The 18,796-nt window shown below is 39.6% G+C and overlaps 1 protein-coding gene across 3 annotated transcripts in view; it reads left to right on the top strand.

Moving 5' to 3' along the window:
* MME (membrane metalloendopeptidase) overlaps positions 1–18,796 on the top strand; it is a 111,152-nt gene that overhangs the window by 60,360 nt on the left and 31,996 nt on the right. For all 3 annotated transcript variants that reach the window (XM_089509009.1, XM_089509010.1, XM_089509011.1), the window contains 4 exons: positions 1,557–1,693; positions 1,788–1,881; positions 10,908–11,036; positions 17,385–17,483. In XM_089509009.1, the coding sequence (XP_089365135.1) occupies positions 1,557–1,693; positions 1,788–1,881; positions 10,908–11,036; positions 17,385–17,483 (459 nt within the window). The remainder of the gene's footprint in view (positions 1–1,556; positions 1,694–1,787; positions 1,882–10,907; positions 11,037–17,384; positions 17,484–18,796) is intronic.

Raw genomic sequence — 18,796 nt, 5'->3', positions numbered from 1 at the left:
TTATGCAAAGTACTTAGCAATCATAGCCTTTTATTGTTTTACAGCTCATTAACCTTACATTAAAGCTAATTCAGCTCACTTTATTGCCTCTTGGCCAAGAGTATCTGAGATAACTGTGAAATTGCTTAACAGATATTTAATACTAACTGAGCATTTGTTTCCCACTTCGCTGCTTATGAAGATTTTTTTTTTCTCAGTAGCATTCTAGCTGCAGCAAGTGCAAAGGGACAAGCCAAGGCAAATGACTCCTGTTTTGTATCTTACATTAAGAAATTTGCCATATATTTTAACCAGATATAGATATAGATATAGATATTCAAAAAGCAAAACTTGGTTTTACCTTTTTATATAAGGTACTCCATTTTAATATGCCATTGTGTATAATAGCATATGAGCATCCACCGGATTCATGGGGGATCCTGGAATCAAACCCCAGGGGATAACAAGGGCCCACTCCATAGCGCTGTTGTTCCACTTTGGCTGCCATGGTTCCATCCTCTGTAATCCTGGGATTGGTAGTTTGCCCAAGCACTAGAGCTCCCATGCTGACAATTCTAAACTGAAAATCACAGTATTCCATAGGATAGAAACAAGACACTTACAGTGGAATAATGGTGCTGTAATTTTGAATGGGCCCCTAATTTCTATATGGTGTTCTATTCTGTAGTCTAGCTGCTGCTTTTTGCATTCATGCCTCTCTAATATTGATTCTCTCACCCACTACCTGGAATGATAGTACATTTGGTTGGCTGAGATGGCAGATTGAACATGTCTATGCACTACTTGACTCTAGTACAATATACAATGTTTTATGAAAGACACTGACATATTCCCACATCCCCCTTTTTAAAAAAAATCATAGTACTTGTATCACATAATATTTTGCATTTGTATACCCACTTTGATACCCCTGCTTTTCAAGTATGCATGCAGTATTTCCAGCCAATTTGCAAACTTTATAATTTCTAAAACGGGAGCCACTAAGGTTCAAATGAATCAGGATGTTGGAATCGCTTATCAGTAATCTAAATGTGTCAAAACTGCTTAGTGGTGAGAACAAGAGCCTTGTCTTCTCTTATTACTTGACATCTAGTCTTGTCTTGAAAAACAGCTGCATCATTTTTTTAAAAAAAATTCTAACAAAAATGAAGCCTTGTTTTAATGATGCACTAGCACTGATGGATTTGTAGGGTTTTGATTGTTTAAGTTTAACAAAAACTAAATCTTTTTAACTGATATAATTTTGATTTTTACAAAATCAAGTAAGCAGGATATGTTTTGTTTTTTAGATTGCTCTTATAATGTGTACAGTTTTTGGTTGTTTTGTCAACAGCTTTCCTGAAGACATAATCAATGAAGTTGTCAGGATGTAAATCTAATATACAAATAGAGGCTCTTGTACAACAGATCCATTGAATCACAAACACAAGTCTTCTTAAGATATTAAAAAAAAACCTCAGCACAACAAATCATAAGGGTCTAATGATTAAAATTAAAACCTCCTTGTATTGAACAAGTTGAACATAACCTAATTGTATATCTTTTTGCCTCCACAGCAATTCAACTGGTCAACATTCTTAAATAATATCATGTCAACGGTGCAAGTTAACATTGAAAATACAGAAAATGTTATTGTTTGTGCTCCAGAATATCTAATCAAGCTAGAATCTATCCTTAATAAATACACAGCCAGGTAGGTATGCCATATACATTTTTTAAAAAAAGAATATGAATGCCCATCTGTTCTAGAAATATCAACAGCATCTTCTTTTTGTGTTACCATGCAGAGAAATTCAAAACTACATGAGCTGGCGATACATAATGGAAATGGTAAACAGTCTAAGTCGTGACTACAAGGACACAAGGAATAATTTCCGTAAGGTACAGAACCTTTTATTTTCTCTTATTTTTAAGATTCCAAATTTGTCATGTCTACAGAATTGCTTTCAGAATCAGCTCTACCAAATATATTTACTTAAAACTTAAAATACAAAAAGGTACACCTGTTTGTTGAAGTTATCAAGAGCATTTATTCCTATGATTCCACCTTGCTGAAGACCATGGTGTTCATTATCTCCTGTGAAAGGATCTCAGGTAGCAATCTTGCACCTAACAGCCCAATGAGCCAATGTTAGTTTATACACCAGGTTATATAGACTAATGGTCTCAATCTGTACCAGGTTGCTACTCTGTATTCATATGAACAGCAAGAGCCACTTTGGTGTAGTAGATGGTGAGGAACTCAGGTCTCCAAGTCCTAGTTCATGTTTCCACTAAACCATGAAAGTCACTGGGCCATTTTAGGCCACTCACTATCTCTCCACATATGCCACCTTGATGCTCTTCTGGAAGAGGTCATGAAATATAAATCTAAACAAAGACTTACTGAATAAAAAAGTGTCTAAGATCATCGTACCATTTGCTGATCAGGAACTACAAACATAAATCAAATGAATTGCAATGGATATTCAACCCCAAATGATACTTCTCCATCTTGGTAGGATGTGTATTTGAATGCACTTTGAGAGGTATTCCTATCCATGACCTGGCACACACAAGTAACTTTTCTCAAGTGCAGCTAGGCCTCAGTCAGGACAGGTGCACAGCATTTGTCACATTTATAAAGTGGATTTGAATGCAGTAGTTTGGTCTGATGTGACACTTGTCCATAATTTGGGTCTGGTGGGGCACATATCAATATTTTAGATCTTTGTAGTAACCTCACAAATCTGTCACACCTCTCTTTGACTCTTCTCAGTGGCAAAAGATCAGGTAATTATTTATTATCCTGTTCAAGAGAAATATGCAGAATATGAGGCTTGGAAGTTCAAAGTTGCTTAGTGTTTCCTAACCTTAAAATTAAATTGATTCCAAAATCTACAGCAGGAATGGTCAGCTGTCAGTCCTCCAGATATTATTGGGCTGCAGTGTCATCTTAACCTGCCACTGGCTATACAGATAATATGGAGTGTAATTGGGGGTATCACTCAGACACAAGCTAGATAGATACTATGGAAAGTAGTGGTGTGGAGAAGTAACAGACCATAGCGGATGGGAGTCATGTACTTGGGCCAGCCCATCTCTATCAGAAAGGAATGAGAAGTGTAACTGGCTGAATGGAGGTAGAATTAGGATGCTCTTAGGTACTTTTTTATTTCTTGAAATGCATTACCAGTATGGCTGGGGCATAAAAGACCAAACATGATGAAGTGTATTGGTTTTCTTTCTTAGTAACTTGTTGCTTTAGGTTCTTAGCCAGAAATTGCATTCAGAAGGCTGCTGGAGTGTTTATCTCTTGTGCCTTGTGTGACCACAGATTAGTCACCAGTAGGGATAATAAGAATATTAGATTTTTTTAATGGTAAAGAATGTGTTTCTCAAGTGTTAGAAAACTGATGAGGGAAATTCTGGACTGATGAGAATTTTCACAGTTCAGGACTTCTTCTGTAAAATTCACATATGACTTTTGGCAAAGAAAACAGCATTTTTTATTTTTGCTGGAAACAACATTTTTTGCAGAAATAACAGAAACTTTATTTTCTGAGTGTAAAAACTGTTTTCAACTCAGAAAAGGCCGTTTTCAGTGCAAATTTTGTGCAGAATAATCCTAACTGCAGATAGTCTTCAAAAACTGTGCAGATCTTAAAAACTTCTTGCAGCAGAAAGAAAATTGCTAATATGACTCATTGTTTCCTTTGAGAATGAAAGTAGTAAAGAATTATATCCTTACTAAAAGCAAGTTAATGCTACTTACATTATTCATATGATTTTATTGATTAGGTGTTTCCAGTCTACAGCTTTTCTTAAAATAAAAATGTATCCAATTGAAAAAACATAAACACACTAGAGTATAATGAAACATCTCCCAATCCAACAGCACTATTGTATAAATCCAAATATAAGATGAAGTTCAACAAAAATTAAGCACTTGTAATTCCCAGATATTTCAGTAGAAGAGTGTTGCACATGTGCTTAATATTTAACAGGACAAAAAGAGCTTAACTTTGACTGGATTACAGCCTACATTTTCTTTGATTCAAGGCATGACATGGCTATCCTTCGAAGATGAGAAAACAAATCTAGACATCAAAGGTTGGCCCTGTTCCACACAGATATTCCTTTGCAGCACTAAATCACAGCAAAGTAGCAGCAACAACAACATGCTGAAATAAAGCAATTTGTGGAAGGGTTAGCTTAGCAGCAGGCTGTTCTTTTCTAGCTTCACTGATAACACTCCCCTATAGACCTTTCCTCCTTTCCTCATTCTGTATGCACTTATTAGGATTGGAAACAACCTGTTCTTTTTCAGTGCCTTTCATTCTGTCCAAAGGGTGGAATTTCATAAATGATTACTCGGAGAACTTTGGACACAAGGTTAAGAGAACTGGCAGTTGTAAAGAAAGATACACACAACTATTTCAGTCAAAGATGAAGAAAGTTTCAGGAAACAGCAACATAAGTTCTTCATCCCTACTAACACACTCTTCTAAATCACCAACTGAACAGCATGCTGTAAGCTTTGAGTTATATAAACTCAGTGTTTCCATAACTGCATAACCATGAGAATTCTTTCCTGAGAATTTTGGTTACAGAGTAGGATATAAATATATTAATTAAAAAATTAATAAAGATGACACAGCATCTTATGCTCATTACATTTTGTAGGAGTAATAATAATAATAAATAAAACTTATTTGTATCCCGCTTTTCTGTGACGAAACAATCGCAGCTCACAACACATTAAAATCCACATTTACAACATTGTGTCCCAAATTCTTCCCCTTAAAACAGGATTAAACATGTTACAATTAAAATATCTATTAAAACAGAAATATATACACACACACACACACACACACACACACATACAGTATGTGTGTGTGTGTGTGTATATATACGAGGACAGAAGGGTGGGCTAATACATGATGCGGGGGGCAGTCATTCTGTGGCCGGGCACTTTTATTCAGGAAAGGCCTGCCGGAAGAGATCCGTCCTGACAGCTTTTTTAAAGCTGTCTAAGCTGGCAATTTGGCGGATCTCATCCAGCAGGCCGTTCCATAGTTTGGGAGCAATTGCAGAGAAGGCCCTCTGGGAGGTAGCAGTTAGTCTGGTTTTTAAAGGCTGCAATAGATTCCTCCCAGAGGACCTGAGTGTGCGGGGCGGATTATGTGGGAACAGGCAATCACTCAAATAAGTTGAGCCCAAGCCATGTAGGGCTTTAAAGGTTATAACCAACACCTTGTACTGTGCCTGGAAACTAATAGGCAGCCAGTGAAGAGATTTTAGGACAGGTGTTATTCGGTCACTCCTAATTTTTCCGGCGACCAGCCTGGCTGCCATATTTTGCACTAGTTGAAGTTTCCAGACTAGGCACAAGGGTAGCCCCATGTAGAGCGCATTACAGAAATCAAGTCGTGAAGTTACCAGTGAATGTACAACAGTTTCTAGGTCCTTTACTTCCAGGAAAGGGCGCAGCTGGCATATCAGCCGAAGCTGATATTGGTGGTCCAGTTCTCCCAGATCATTTCAGGAGCACTCACCCTTTCCTATTCTTGGGAAAATGCCCCCTGTTCTGGAGTCTATGCATTTACATGACCATTGGCTGGCAGGTGTGGTCCACACAATTTACACTTCCAAGTACTAGCTCAGGCAAACTGAGAAGATAGGGGAAGAAGCAAATTATAAATCAGAAGTAAACAACCAAGGATACAGATACGAATACAAACAAGTGTATGTTAGATATATGCAACACAGACGCAATACACACCGCCAGGAAGCGGTGTCCTGGCAGCGCTAGTAGGTCTCGGAACTGTGCACCAACCGCACGGTCCCGAGTGCTACTACGTGCAGCGGCAGCCTAATGGCAGCCTCCCATCCACACAGGAGCTGCCATCTTTACGTAAGGGGCACACATCGTCCACACATTGCTGCACGTCTCTTACATTGCGAGTGTTCCAACGGCACACTCATGACGTAAGCTGGGTGCCACAAAAAGAACCCAGAAGAACCGGGTTCTTTTTACTCCAGAGGGACATTGTGCAGTTTGGTGGCTGTGGCATCCCTCCAGAGTTAAAATGGGCACCTGCAGACCACCATTTTCAGGCTGTCTGTACTGCGCCACAATTAAAAGTGGCTGACAATAATAATAATAATAATAATAATAATAATAATAATAAGTATTTCTATTTCCCACCGCTCCCTACAGATCGAGGTGGGATTACAGCAGTTAATTTTAATGTTTGAATAAATATTGTTAGATATATTGAAATATCCCACTCATGTTTGATTATTATAAATTTTTATATAAATTATTAATAAACAAAATCCTGCACTCATGCCTGGCTAATTATTACATTTATGTATTTAATTGGACCTTACATGTACTTGAATTGGGTTTAATTAATTGACTTGTGATATTGAACCAAAAAAGACTAATTTGAGTATGACACTAACTGTGAGATAGACTATGATGCATTAGATTCCTTTTTACACTTATACCCTATCTAGCATTTTGCCACTTAATTTTCGCAACACACTGCAAGATATGTTTTTCATTCTGTCCCCCCCCTCCCCCAGGGGAGCAGGCACAAAAACTGGCTTGTTGTCACAGGCAGCCTATGTTGTAAATGTTCCTTAATGTGTGCCTTTTTTGTGCTGTAAAGCACATTGCAAAATTCAGAGGTGTGAAAACCAATTATCATTGCGTTGCAGTTCGCAATTAATTTGGAGCTAAATACAACCTTAGTTCCACGTAGGGTAGATTTGTTGAAATGAATGGGACTTGTTAATCACAGCAAATGTAAGCTCCACTGATTTCAGTGGTATAATTTGGGTAAGACTAACTTTGAAATTAGCCCTTGGTTCATATGAACCAAACAAATTTTCCCCTCCCATCCCTGTACACAACCATAAAGAAAGATTTCAGCATAATTAATACAGGCATATATATATATTGTTGGCATGTAAGTGTTGGTGGAATATGCATAAATTGGGCTTTCCCCCAGTTTTGGATATCATGTGTCAGTGGTGATGACAGCTACGTAATATAGCACCTCAACCTACTGCATCAGAAATGATTTAATATCTAAGCATAAATAAGGAATCATCCATGTTCTTTCACACCATGGTGCATTGTTGCAGTGATTCATTGGAAATTAAATAGTTGTTGTATTCTTATTACACATTAACATAACTAGGGGTATTTGCAACATTATGGACATTGTGATGATTCATTTAATAAAATAATTGTTGATTGATTGATTTTTTTTAAAAAAAATTAAAAATAAAAACTGCATTCCAATATAGAACCTTAACTGTTCAGTTATGCCAAGCCAAAATAAACTGGGAGGATCCCATCTGTAGCAAAGCTTGGAAAGGCTATTTGCCATAATGGCAGTTCCCAAAATCTCTCAGCTAGCATGGTTGTCAGGGGATTGAGAAAGCTGTAGTACAAAAAGCTAAAGTTTCAAGCTCTGATCTGTAGTAAACAAGTAAACCACTGTTATGAGCTCTGAAATTTAAAATGCCGCTTGCTAGAGAAGTGTTCAACATTTACTAAGATTGTATTTACTGTATCATATTTCTCTAGCGCAGCCTAAGCATAAGCTGCTTCTCACCTAGCTCAGCAAGGTCAGTGAAGATAGAATCTGAACAGCTCAAAGTCCTATTTTGTTTACTCTCCCATCCCTGCAAGGGACTGTACTAAGTTTGACTAAGGATTCATCTTGTTATTGGTTTGCAAACTGAGCTGTGAAATTAACCAAGAGTTTGCTTTGTATGGGGAAAAGATTATATTAATCACATGGCAGTTCTCCCTGGCAAGCCCATTCTTAACAGGTCATCCATGCTCATTTCCAAAGTGTTACATTTTAAGACTCAATCTTACTTCCTTCATTTCCTGCAAGTAGTGGTAAAGGACCAGTGTTGCCAATTTCTGGGGAATTCCCTGGAATCTGGGGAATTTGATTAATTTCTTTCTGGGGATTTTGGCTGAATAATAACAATAGATATTGGGGAATTCCTGGGATTTTGGTAAAACATTCCAGGGAATATCTTTGAGGCTTGTTGGCAACACTGTAAAGGGCTGAGAGGAGAAAGGAAGGAACACCTGAACAAGGCTTATGTCTGTTTATTTTTTAAAATCAAAATTTATTAAGATTCAGGAATTGTTCATATTTCAGATGGGAATTGTTTTTTTTAAAAAAAAAAACTTAATCTGGGAGAAATAAAATTGAAAGATTTACCCATCTAGGCCCAAGGCAAAAAATATTTAACTCTTTAAAAAATGTGTTTTAATCCCTCTGCATCCAACTAGGCTAATGCTGGAGCAGGATTACCATCTAGAGCGCTCTCTCTCTCGCTCTCTCTCTCTCTCTCTCTCTCTCTCTCTCCTGCTTTCTCTCTTGCTCGCTTTCAGAGTGCATCTACACTATAGAAAAAATGCAGTTTTATACTATTTTAAGTGCTATAACTTCACAAGGTCTTTAGTCTTCTCTCAAAGAGTGCTGGTGCCTCACAAAACTGCATATCACAAGATTGTATAGGATGAAGCCATCACAGTTAAACTGATGTCAAACTGCATAACCCAGGGGTAGGCAACCTGCGGCCCGCGGGCCGAATGCGGCCCGGTGAGGCCTTGGGACCGGCCCCAGCCCGGTCCTGCCGCCGATTGCCGCCGGGGCCTTTGGCCTCGCGCGCAGGGGCAAGGGGGGCAATTGTCTATAGACGCCTCAGAAACATGCATTTATATTAACATTTTTTTAAAAAATCAACAAAAATTTTTGCATGTCCTCCACTTTTTAAAAAAAAGTGTCCACCATTTGAAAATGTTGTCCTACATTTGTCCCGGTTTATTTATTTATTTAATTTTTTTAAAAAAATTAATTATTTATTTTTTGGCTTCGGCCCCCCAGTTGTCTGAGGGACAGCAACCCAGCCCCCGGCTCAAAAAGGTTGCCTACCCTGACTAGCTTATGCAAATGGGAGAAAAGTGGGTTTTTCCCCCTGAAGTATTTGCCATTTATTATTCACACATACTGGGGAGAGAAAGGAATGTTGTTGTTTTTAAGTGAATGCAGGAGAAAGCAAACCTGATGGATTTTGAAATCCTGTTCACTGACTGTACAGTGTAAAAGAGGAAGACTCATCACAGGTGAATCGACTCAATCAAAGAAGATGTTGCCCTAAGCTTGCAATACTTGAGCAGGCCTGTTAATAACAAGATCCCTTGTAGGTCACACATTAATTTGGTTGCCAAAAATTGAATTTGATTTGACTGCACATAATAATAAAAAGCTGTGCACCGGTGTGAGATCTCACTGTTGCCATATGCTCTCCCAATCCATCCCACCCTGCACTGAGGAATCTCCTAGACTTAATGTTTGTTGTTGTTGTTTGCCTTCAAGTCATTTCTGACTTATGGCAACCCTAAGGGAAACCTATCATACGGTTTTCTTGGCAAGGTTTGTTCAGAAGAGGTTTGCCATTGCCTTCCCCTGAGGCTGAGAGCATGTTACTTGCCCAAGGTCACCCAGTGGGTTTCATGGCCAAGCTGGGAATCAAACCCTTGTCTCCAGAGTTATAGTCCAACACTCAAACCACAATGCCACACAAATAGTTTATCAGTGTCACGATTCTTGTGCAACATTGGGTAGCCTAGCATCCTTGTGCAATCTCCCAAGAAAGAGCAGTCCCTTGTGTACCAGCATTTAGGTCACTGTAAAGCCACAATACCAGCCCACTGCTGAAAAACCCACCACCACCACCTGAATCTGGGGTTATAAGGCCACACAACACATGACCCTGTTCACCCCAGATTTGGAATATACTGCCTTACTGTGGAGTTTTTAAACCATAGTTTTCCCCAGAGTTTGAACCCCTGCCATTGGCAACTTCAAGTGCCCCCCCCCCACCTTTCCTTGGCAGTGTCGTCACTGTCAGCTCACTGCTAGACAAGGTGCCCAGATCATATGTTGGGCACCTCATTGGCCTCAGAGGAATGGATACAACCGCAGAGCCAGCACTGCCAAGGGAGGAGGAGAGAAACTGTTTGGGCCAGAAACTGATCCCGTGGTTTGAAGAGGGCAGCAGTGTGTGTGTGTGGGGGGGGGGGGGGGCGGTGGTGGTGATGGCAGGAGCAGCAGACTGAGGAAACTCCACAAGGAGTCAGTTAGTGTAAGCAATCTACCTGATGTCCCTATGGAGAAAAAGGTACGTGGAGTGGCACCACGGTGGGTGCAGATGAAGGAGTCTATTTGGACTTATTGCCCCTATGTTGACTAGCCTAACTTTTTAGCCAGTATTCCTGCTGTATGTGAAGTATAGTAACATGAGTATAAAAAGATCTCAGACAACATCAACTCTTCTATCAAGGGCTTGGATCACTTTAATATTTATGGTGATTCTTTCTTCCCTTAGAAGGAGTGCTGCTATTAGCTGAGATGAGCAAGATGCAGCTTAGAATGAATGATGGTCTCACTCTGGGCATTTATGTACTCTCCCGAGACGGCTTTCACAAGAAAAACATAGATGCCTATCCTCACCATGCTGAACCAGATACACTCTACTTCACTGTTTTCAGATTATTGAAACAATGAGTATTTGAGAAATGCAAAGAGGAACAGGAGAGAGGTTTCCTCATACTCAAAACCAGTGTTCTTTTTGAAAATATTGCTTCATTTCCATTGATCTTAACTAATGACAATTCATTGGTGATTTACATGGTTGTTTGTATTGCTACATGTCACAGAGCTTGGAGGAGTTACTCTTTTCCAACTACAACTCATAGAATCTGTCAGTCAGAGGATGGCAGATTCTAGCCACATTAGCTGAAGACTTCTGGAAAGTAGTCTTCAGTTCCAAACCCAGTAAAATATATCCTTAATTTCTCTAATGTTTATGCTTATTAGGTGCTGTATGGGACAACATCAGACACTGCTATTTGGCGCCGTTGTGCAAATTATGTCAATGGCAATATGGAAAATGCAGTGGGGAGACTGTATGTGACAGAAGCATTTGCTGGAGAAAGTAAACAAATGGTAAGATTCTCAGATCATCACTCATCTGTTTATTTGAATTCTTGTTATCATCAGAATATTGAAAGGAATACCCAATGGCTATTTGGAAAACAAAACACATCGACTTACCGTCTATGTGTGTATTGTATGCCTTCAAGTCATTTCCAAGATTTCTTCCGAGGAGGTTTGCCATTGCTCCCAGAATTTGAGAGCATGTGCCTTGCCCAAGGTCACCCAGTGGGTTTCATGGCTGAGCTGGGAATCAAACCCTGCTCTCCAATTGTAGTCCAGCACTCAAACCACTACTCCATGCTGACTGTTATATCAAATATATCACACTTCTTTGCTGTTGCAGCAGTGGGCTGTTCGGAATGTGTGTGTGTGTGTGTGTGTGTGTGTGTTTGTGTTTGGCACCCCTTAGCAGAAAAAAAAACATGGATGCCAAATTTTTAAAAAGGAGGAAGAGGAAGTAGACGAAAATCATATACAATAAAGTTCTAAAAAGTAGATTTGAGAGACTAGGAGAAATTAACATCTTTTGGCACTCAGACTGTTGCAGACTGTAGCTCTTCCAGAACAGTAGTCACGTTATTAGCTAATGATGAAGATTAGAAGTCCTTGCATGTTATAGACCAGTAGTCCCCAAACTGTGCCCTTTAAGTGATTTTGGACTTCAGCTCCCAGAAGCCTCAGCCATGTTGGCCAGTAGTCAAGAATTCTGGGTACTGATGTCCAAAATCTCTTAAAAGGCACAGTTTGGGGACCACTGTTATAGACTGAAGATGTTGAAGAAAATGAGATTATAGATATTATAGGAAAGAAACTCAATTTGATTAATTTTGCTAAACCGGGGAGAAAAAATGCAATCTCTGAATCAACATAAATATAGGAAATAATCGCATTGTAGTTAAAGCAACTTATCCCAGTCAGGATACAGTTACATTTAATTTTAAAAGCAGGTGTTATTGCATGCAGCCACGGCCAGGCGAGTGCAACCCATATGCAGCCCAGATCCCACCAACACTTATCCTGTGGCTTTTCAAAAACAACAAGCTCCCATTTTTGAAAAGCCACTGGATAAGGGAAGGTAGGATCCAGGATGCATATAGGTTGCACTCACCTGGCCACAGCTGCATGTGATAACACCCAGTTTTAAAATTAAATGCGACTTTATTCTATCTGTGATAAGTCACATTATATACAATGCAATAATCTCCATAGTTTCTACCATCATCAGATAGATTTTAAAGTGAATTATCCATTGGTTATTTCACTGAGTTTGGCATCATACTATGAAACAACCCATTGCATTTTTCAGTTCTTTTTTTATGTGACTAAACCTGTTTCAGTATGGGAGTGTACAAATAAGAATGATGTATCTCATTCTAACCATAAATCCAGCAGAGCACCACTGTGCTGCATCTGTATCTCTGCAAAATAGTCAGTGTTGGTTACACAGTCAGCAGATCTGTCTTCTTACTGAACAGATAGTTAATCAAATATGGAATATTTACTGACAGAAACAGGGGGGTGTCTCAGTAAACAGAAGACCCCTTTGGTCTCCACCCATAAGTCTTTCTGTAAGAAGAAACCTGTTTACTAAAGAAATGTCCAAATAAAAATAAGAATCTGCACTAGATCAGTAGATCCATGGAAGAACCAGTGTTGGTAACACAGCCAGTGGTCCTGACTTCTTCCTGCTGACAGATGGTCAATGGCAGGTGGGAAGTTTACAGAAGGGTCTCCATAAACCAAACAGCAGTATGCCCATCTGGTGCTGCACCTCTAGGTCTGCAATTGAAAGGATTATAAGTGGATTGTTGAATGCAGACAGTTTCTCATCCTTCTAACAGATCTTCATCTGTTATATATAACTTTTCTATCCTAACTTTTGTCAGTCAGTTTCCATTAGGGACCATCTGCATTCAGGTTGCTCCTTGCTATTCTGAGGGTTAGGCAGATATATTTATATATATATCAGATGTGATGCCCTCAAAAACTAATCCAACATGTTTGATTGCCTGAGGCAATGAACAAAATGGCACCTGTATAAAAGTGGAATGAATGGACAATAGAACATTACTTGAAGATGGCAATGAGACCACACTTAAGGACAGTAGTCCAGTTTAGGGAATGGAAAACAGGCTGTATTCTCCAAGACAGCAGAAAGGCTGAAGGTTTCAAGAAGAGCAGCATACAGGACTGTCACTGCTGGCTTCTGTATCTGCTGTCTGAAGCAGTTGTCTTTTTCTGCATAATGATAGGACCAAGGTGATATTTTCCGTTTGATCCAAATTAAGGGTCAAATTGGACATTAGGGACAATAGGAAGTCCCAAGGATTAATTCAGTTCTCTGCCACAATGGGATTTCCTTTGTCATATTATCATAGAATCATAGAGCTGGAAGAGGCCACAAGGGCCATCTAGTCCAACCCCCTGCCATGCAGGAAATCTAAATCAAAGCATTCCCAACAGATGTCCATCCAGGCTCTGTTTAAAGACCTCTAAGGAAGGAGACTCCACCACACTCCAAGGGAGTTTGTTCCACTGTCGAACAGCCCTTACTGTCAGTAAGTTCTTCCTAATGTTGAGGTGGAATCTCCTATTATCCTGTAGCTTGCATCCATTGCTCTGGGTCCTAGCCTCTGGAGCAGCAGAAAATAAGCTTGCTCCCTCCTCAAAATGACATCCCTTCAAATATTTAAACAGGGCTATCATATCACCTCTTAACCTTCTCTTCTCCAGGCTAAACATCCCCAGCTCCCTAAGTCGTTCCTCATAGGGCATGGTTTCCAGACCTTTCACCATTTTAGTCGCCCTCCTTTGGACACACTCCAGTTTTTCAACATCCTTTTTAAATTGTGGTGCCCAGACTTAGAAATTAATCCAGTGTTTATCTTGCAATGACCAATCATAAATGAAAGTACACTAAATGTAAAATATAAAGGTGAGGAAACCCAGATTCTGTAACAGAAATAATTCACCAGTTGGGGAAACACTTCTAACAGTGGGTTAAATGTATCATCTAGTTTTATCTTCAGCCTGCTCTTAATTATGAATAGTGGTTTCTCTGGCATTTTTGTGATATATGATTATTTATTCCTATATATCACTTAAGATCAACTGGGTTTCATAGATAATAACTCCAACAGAAAGTTTACTGTACTTCCCCTATAGTTTTTGCAAGAGAGAGAGCTAAATGTCAGTTTCTGATATCTAAAACCAGCCTCTCTCTTTCTGTTTGACCACAACTGCAACTACTGCAAGCCTTTATGTAGACCCAGTGCAGAACAAATCAACTCATTTATGTGTGAGAAGCCAGCCTCCTTGCTAAAAATATTCACTTGTTTCAGAAGAGGTTTTCTTTTGAGAAACATCTTAACAAAGCAGGATACCATTCTGCCAGAACCACAATCATTGTGTCCAGCAGTCCTACCAATTCCTTTCAAAACCGCAGTCTTAGAGCCAGGAATGACAAGTCTGTAAGGGATATCATTGTGGATGAGGAAAAACAAACTCAGGCTGAATCCAGAGAAAACAGAGGTACTTGCCATAGGTTCCTTAGGTCTGGGGGAAGGAAATTTGTCCACCACTCCTAGACGGGGTTACACTTCCCCTGAAGGATGAAGTTCGCAGTTTGGGAGTACTTCTGGATCCGTCTCTACGTTTGTCATCTCAAGTGGATGCGACGGCCAGAAGTGCTTGGTTCCAACTTCGGTTGATACACCAACTGTGACCCTACCTCAACCGAAAGGACTTTGAAGCTGTAGTAATGGTAATCTCTCGTCTTGATTTCTGTAATGCGCTCTACATGGGGCTATCCTTGTATCAAGTTCAGAAGCTTCAACTAGTGCAAAATGCGGCAGCCAGGTTGGTCACTAACTCTTTGAGATTTGACCATATAACACCTATTTTAAAAGAGCTACACTGGCTCCCAATTATTTTCCAGGCACAGTACAAGGTGTTGGTTATTACCTTTAAAGCCCTACATGGCTTGGGCCCGGGTTACTTACGGGAACGCATCTCCCCATACAATCCGCCCCGCACTCTTAGAACAAGTGGGAAGAACCTGTTGGAGGTGCCATCATCCATACATGTTTCCACTTCCCAAAAAGTTTCAGTATAGCTGCTCCTAGACTATGGAATGGACTCCCAGAGGAGACTTACCTTGTTACATCCTTGGAGATTTTCAAGAAAGCGGTAAAGACAGAGCTCTTCCGCTGTGCATATCCTCCTAACCTTTTATGAAGACCATTGGTACAGACTGAGAGCACCTGACCCCATGATTGACCCCGTGATTGATTGATGTTTTATGTTTTTAGCTGTGGTTTTAATTGTAATTAATATTGTAATATTACAAGTGTTTTAACTCTGTTGTGATCCCACCTCGATCCATTGGGAGAGGCGGGAAGATACAAATAAAAACTATTATTATTATTATTATATCTGAAAGGTTCCTGCAGCAAACTCCAAACCTCATTACCTTTCTAATTCCATCAACCACTTGTTCAGTTAGATGTAAAGCCAGACACTAAAATCTGTATGTTGGCCCACATGCATTCCTTGTAGTAACTAACAAACCAGTCACAAAGGATATATACTCATTTGCCAGCTTATACTTCTTGATGTGTGTGCTCAGATACAGACACAGGTCTAATCATGTGGAATATTCCTCTGCTATGTGTTCAGAAGTGTATAGTTTCCCTGGTCTACCTTCTGATGAAAAATGAAGCCACCTCAGATTTTCCCAAAGGAAAATCCCAAAGGACTGTGATGTTAACTCTACAAATCCTTGTTGTTGTTGTTGTTTTGTCACATAAATATGACACAGGAAGCCCAGGATGTTTCAGAAATGGGACCAGTGAGAGACACCCTTGAAATACAAATAGAGTGGCTAGACTTCTTCAGGGCTGCTACATACATAACCAAAACGATGCTCATTACCTACATGGAAGCATATCCTATCTAGCTTGGTCCTAAGCTACAGACTCACTCTTGTTTTCTTGCCCAACAACTCAGGAAGCTGTTGTCTATGAGGTGGAGACTAGGACCACATTAACAGCTCCACCATACTGCCATTCTCAGGTTTCTTTGGTGGAAGACAACTCATTTAAATTAGCATTAAAATCAAATATACATCTGTGGCATACATAAGCACCTGGAACATGGAAAACTTAGTGGAGTGTTTTGATGGGTTTGGACTTTGACTGAAAGAATTCCCTAGCCAATATAGCCAGGCTTGAGGAATCTGGATTTTTAGTCAAAAAAGGAATTTCCCCCAAGGTCTGATATGTCTACACTAGCACCATCACTTTCATTTCAAAGAAGTATTTCAAATAGTAATGGTAGTTCTTGGTAATAGCTGATCTACTTGGCAATTTTGGTCTACAAATTACTTGAATTTTAATCATACCTAATTAATTTTGCAAAACAAAATGTAATGTATATACTGGCTCAATAACTGATATCCTCCTACCAGTGTGGGTAATATGAAGTGGGAGGATATAGCAAAGGACTTTCTCCATTGTGGCAACCCAATTGTGGAATGACCTCCAATTCGCAGTTTAGCTGGTGCCAAATTTGGTTTCTTTCCAGGGCCAAACCAAAACATGGCTTTTTCTTAAAGCCTTCAGGGACTAATGTACTTTAAAGGATATGTATAGTACATGGTTTTAAATTGTTATAGCATTCAGAGTTCTTCTAACTATTATCCTGTTTAATATCTTATATATAGTTTTAATCTAAAATATTTTAAATTATTAATATTATATGCTACCCTGAGATCTCACAATCTAGGATGGTGGGATATAAATAGTTTATTAAAATAAAGTTAAAAAAAATTAATCAGGGGTAAATGTCAGATTATAGCATGTCAGGCTATATATCCTATCGCCAAAAAGCATGAGCGTTCATAGACTTCAGCCTATTTCCTAAAATGCATGTGGCAGTGTGGAAAGTCCAGGGACAAACCTACATAACAGTCTGTGTGTGACAATATCCTTTGGAATGCAAAACCTTGTGGGTTTAGAGATAAGGTGACAAGTTCAGTTTTAAGATGGATGGTCATTGAGGGACAAGACAAAGATGTTGCCTAAAGCTAAGGTTAGTAGATAACCCCATGAATGAATATTGGGATGTCCCTGGGCTTTCCACTCTGGTGCCGCAATTCCCATTTCATATTGACCTTCCAGACTAACATGGCTATGTCTTTGAATTTTATGACCAAATTAGGAAGTTTAACTAGGCACGTGTTTGTGTGTGCGTATAATCTACTCAAAACTAAGTCCCTTTGAATTAAATGGGGCTTACTTCTCAGGAAAGAAGCTATTGTTTTGCAGCCTTAACCTATTATATTTTTTCTATCCCTAGGTTCAAGATATGATTGCACAAATCCGTGAAGTTTTCATACATACGCTGGAAGAACTCACTTGGATGGATGCAGAAACCAAAAAGAAAGCAGAAGGCAAGGCAAGTATCTTAAAGATGTATTTGCAATTTGGGGATAAGTAAAAGACTGTCAATTCTTCATCTAAAATCTGAATGGGAAAAACATAATAGCAGGAACAGTTCATTGTAAAGGATGACTTATGGGTGGGGTGGGGAGGGGAGAATACAGCATTATTCACAGAACATCTGGGATTCTTAATGGTGATCATGAAGTAAATGAAATTAAACTTGTAAACATTTGCTGCTGAATAACTAAATACTGTACAGCATACAGCTGAGTGCTTACTGTTATCTATGTACAGATGCCATTCTCTTGAAGCATTTTATCACATACAATACCTAGTCAAAAGGGTGTTTTTAATTAAAGAGATGGAGGCTTCTGATGATAGCTTCAGTAGGTTAGTACTGTATGTAATTTCAAAATCTAGCCCCTAGTCTTTAAATCTGACGTGAAAAAATTGGGATGTGCCTTAGAGTAGAATCTGGGTCTCGTGGGGTCTCAGCCTGGCTCTCTAGTGTTTTCCAAACAGCATTTGTCTCCTTTCTTATGACATCACCATCTGCCTGGCAGCTGTCAAGTCCCAGGAGGGACCCCTGTTACTGTCACTGTGGAAGAGGGAGGGAGATAGTTCAGACTATGGAGAAGCAGATGATTTTAACTCAGTATAGAAGTGGAAGGGAGACAAATGAGTGTGTGTTCTCATATGGAGTGCATCCGTCTTTTCCTTCCATCAAGAACTCAGAGCAACTTCATGGTCTGTATTCCTTCCCTCATCCCCATTTTAGCAGCAGCCCCTCCTGGAGTAGGGATTTTGGACAGATGACAAGAACAAGACAGTAGCAAAAAGGGACTTACAAGTACATATGCTGCACTTAGTTGTTGTTGTTAACTGCCCTCGAGTTGATCTCGACCCATGGTGAACCTGCTATGAAACATCTCCAAGACCCTCAGTCCTCCACTTCTCTGCCCAGCTCCTGTAAACTCATACTCTTGATCTCTTTAATAGAGTCCATTAATTTAGCATGTGTCTTACCTCTCTTTCTACATCCCTCCACCTTTCCTGGCATTATTGCACTGGTAAGTCATTAACAAGAAGCCAATCCATGTGTGGGGATCAGTGTGTTGTAGTGATCAGAATGTTGCATTGTGGCATTCAGATCCCCCTCAGAGTTGAACACTAACACACACACACACACATACTCACATGCACGCGCACACACACAATAACTTTGGGTCACTTATTCTCTCTCAGCCTGACTTACCGCATGGGCTTGCAAGGAACATAAAGTAGGAGAGCTATCCATGCTGCCTTGGGCTCTCTGGAAGAAATGCA

Source organism: Sceloporus occidentalis, unplaced genomic scaffold (genome assembly GCF_023333645.1).
Source record: "Sceloporus occidentalis isolate IW3139 unplaced genomic scaffold, rSceOcc1.0.p SCAF_2, whole genome shotgun sequence".
In the NCBI taxonomy this organism is placed as follows: domain Eukaryota; kingdom Metazoa; phylum Chordata; class Lepidosauria; order Squamata; family Phrynosomatidae; genus Sceloporus; species Sceloporus occidentalis.
The sequence above is the reverse complement of the archived record's forward strand: the minus strand, read 5'-3'. Positions and strand labels throughout refer to the sequence as shown.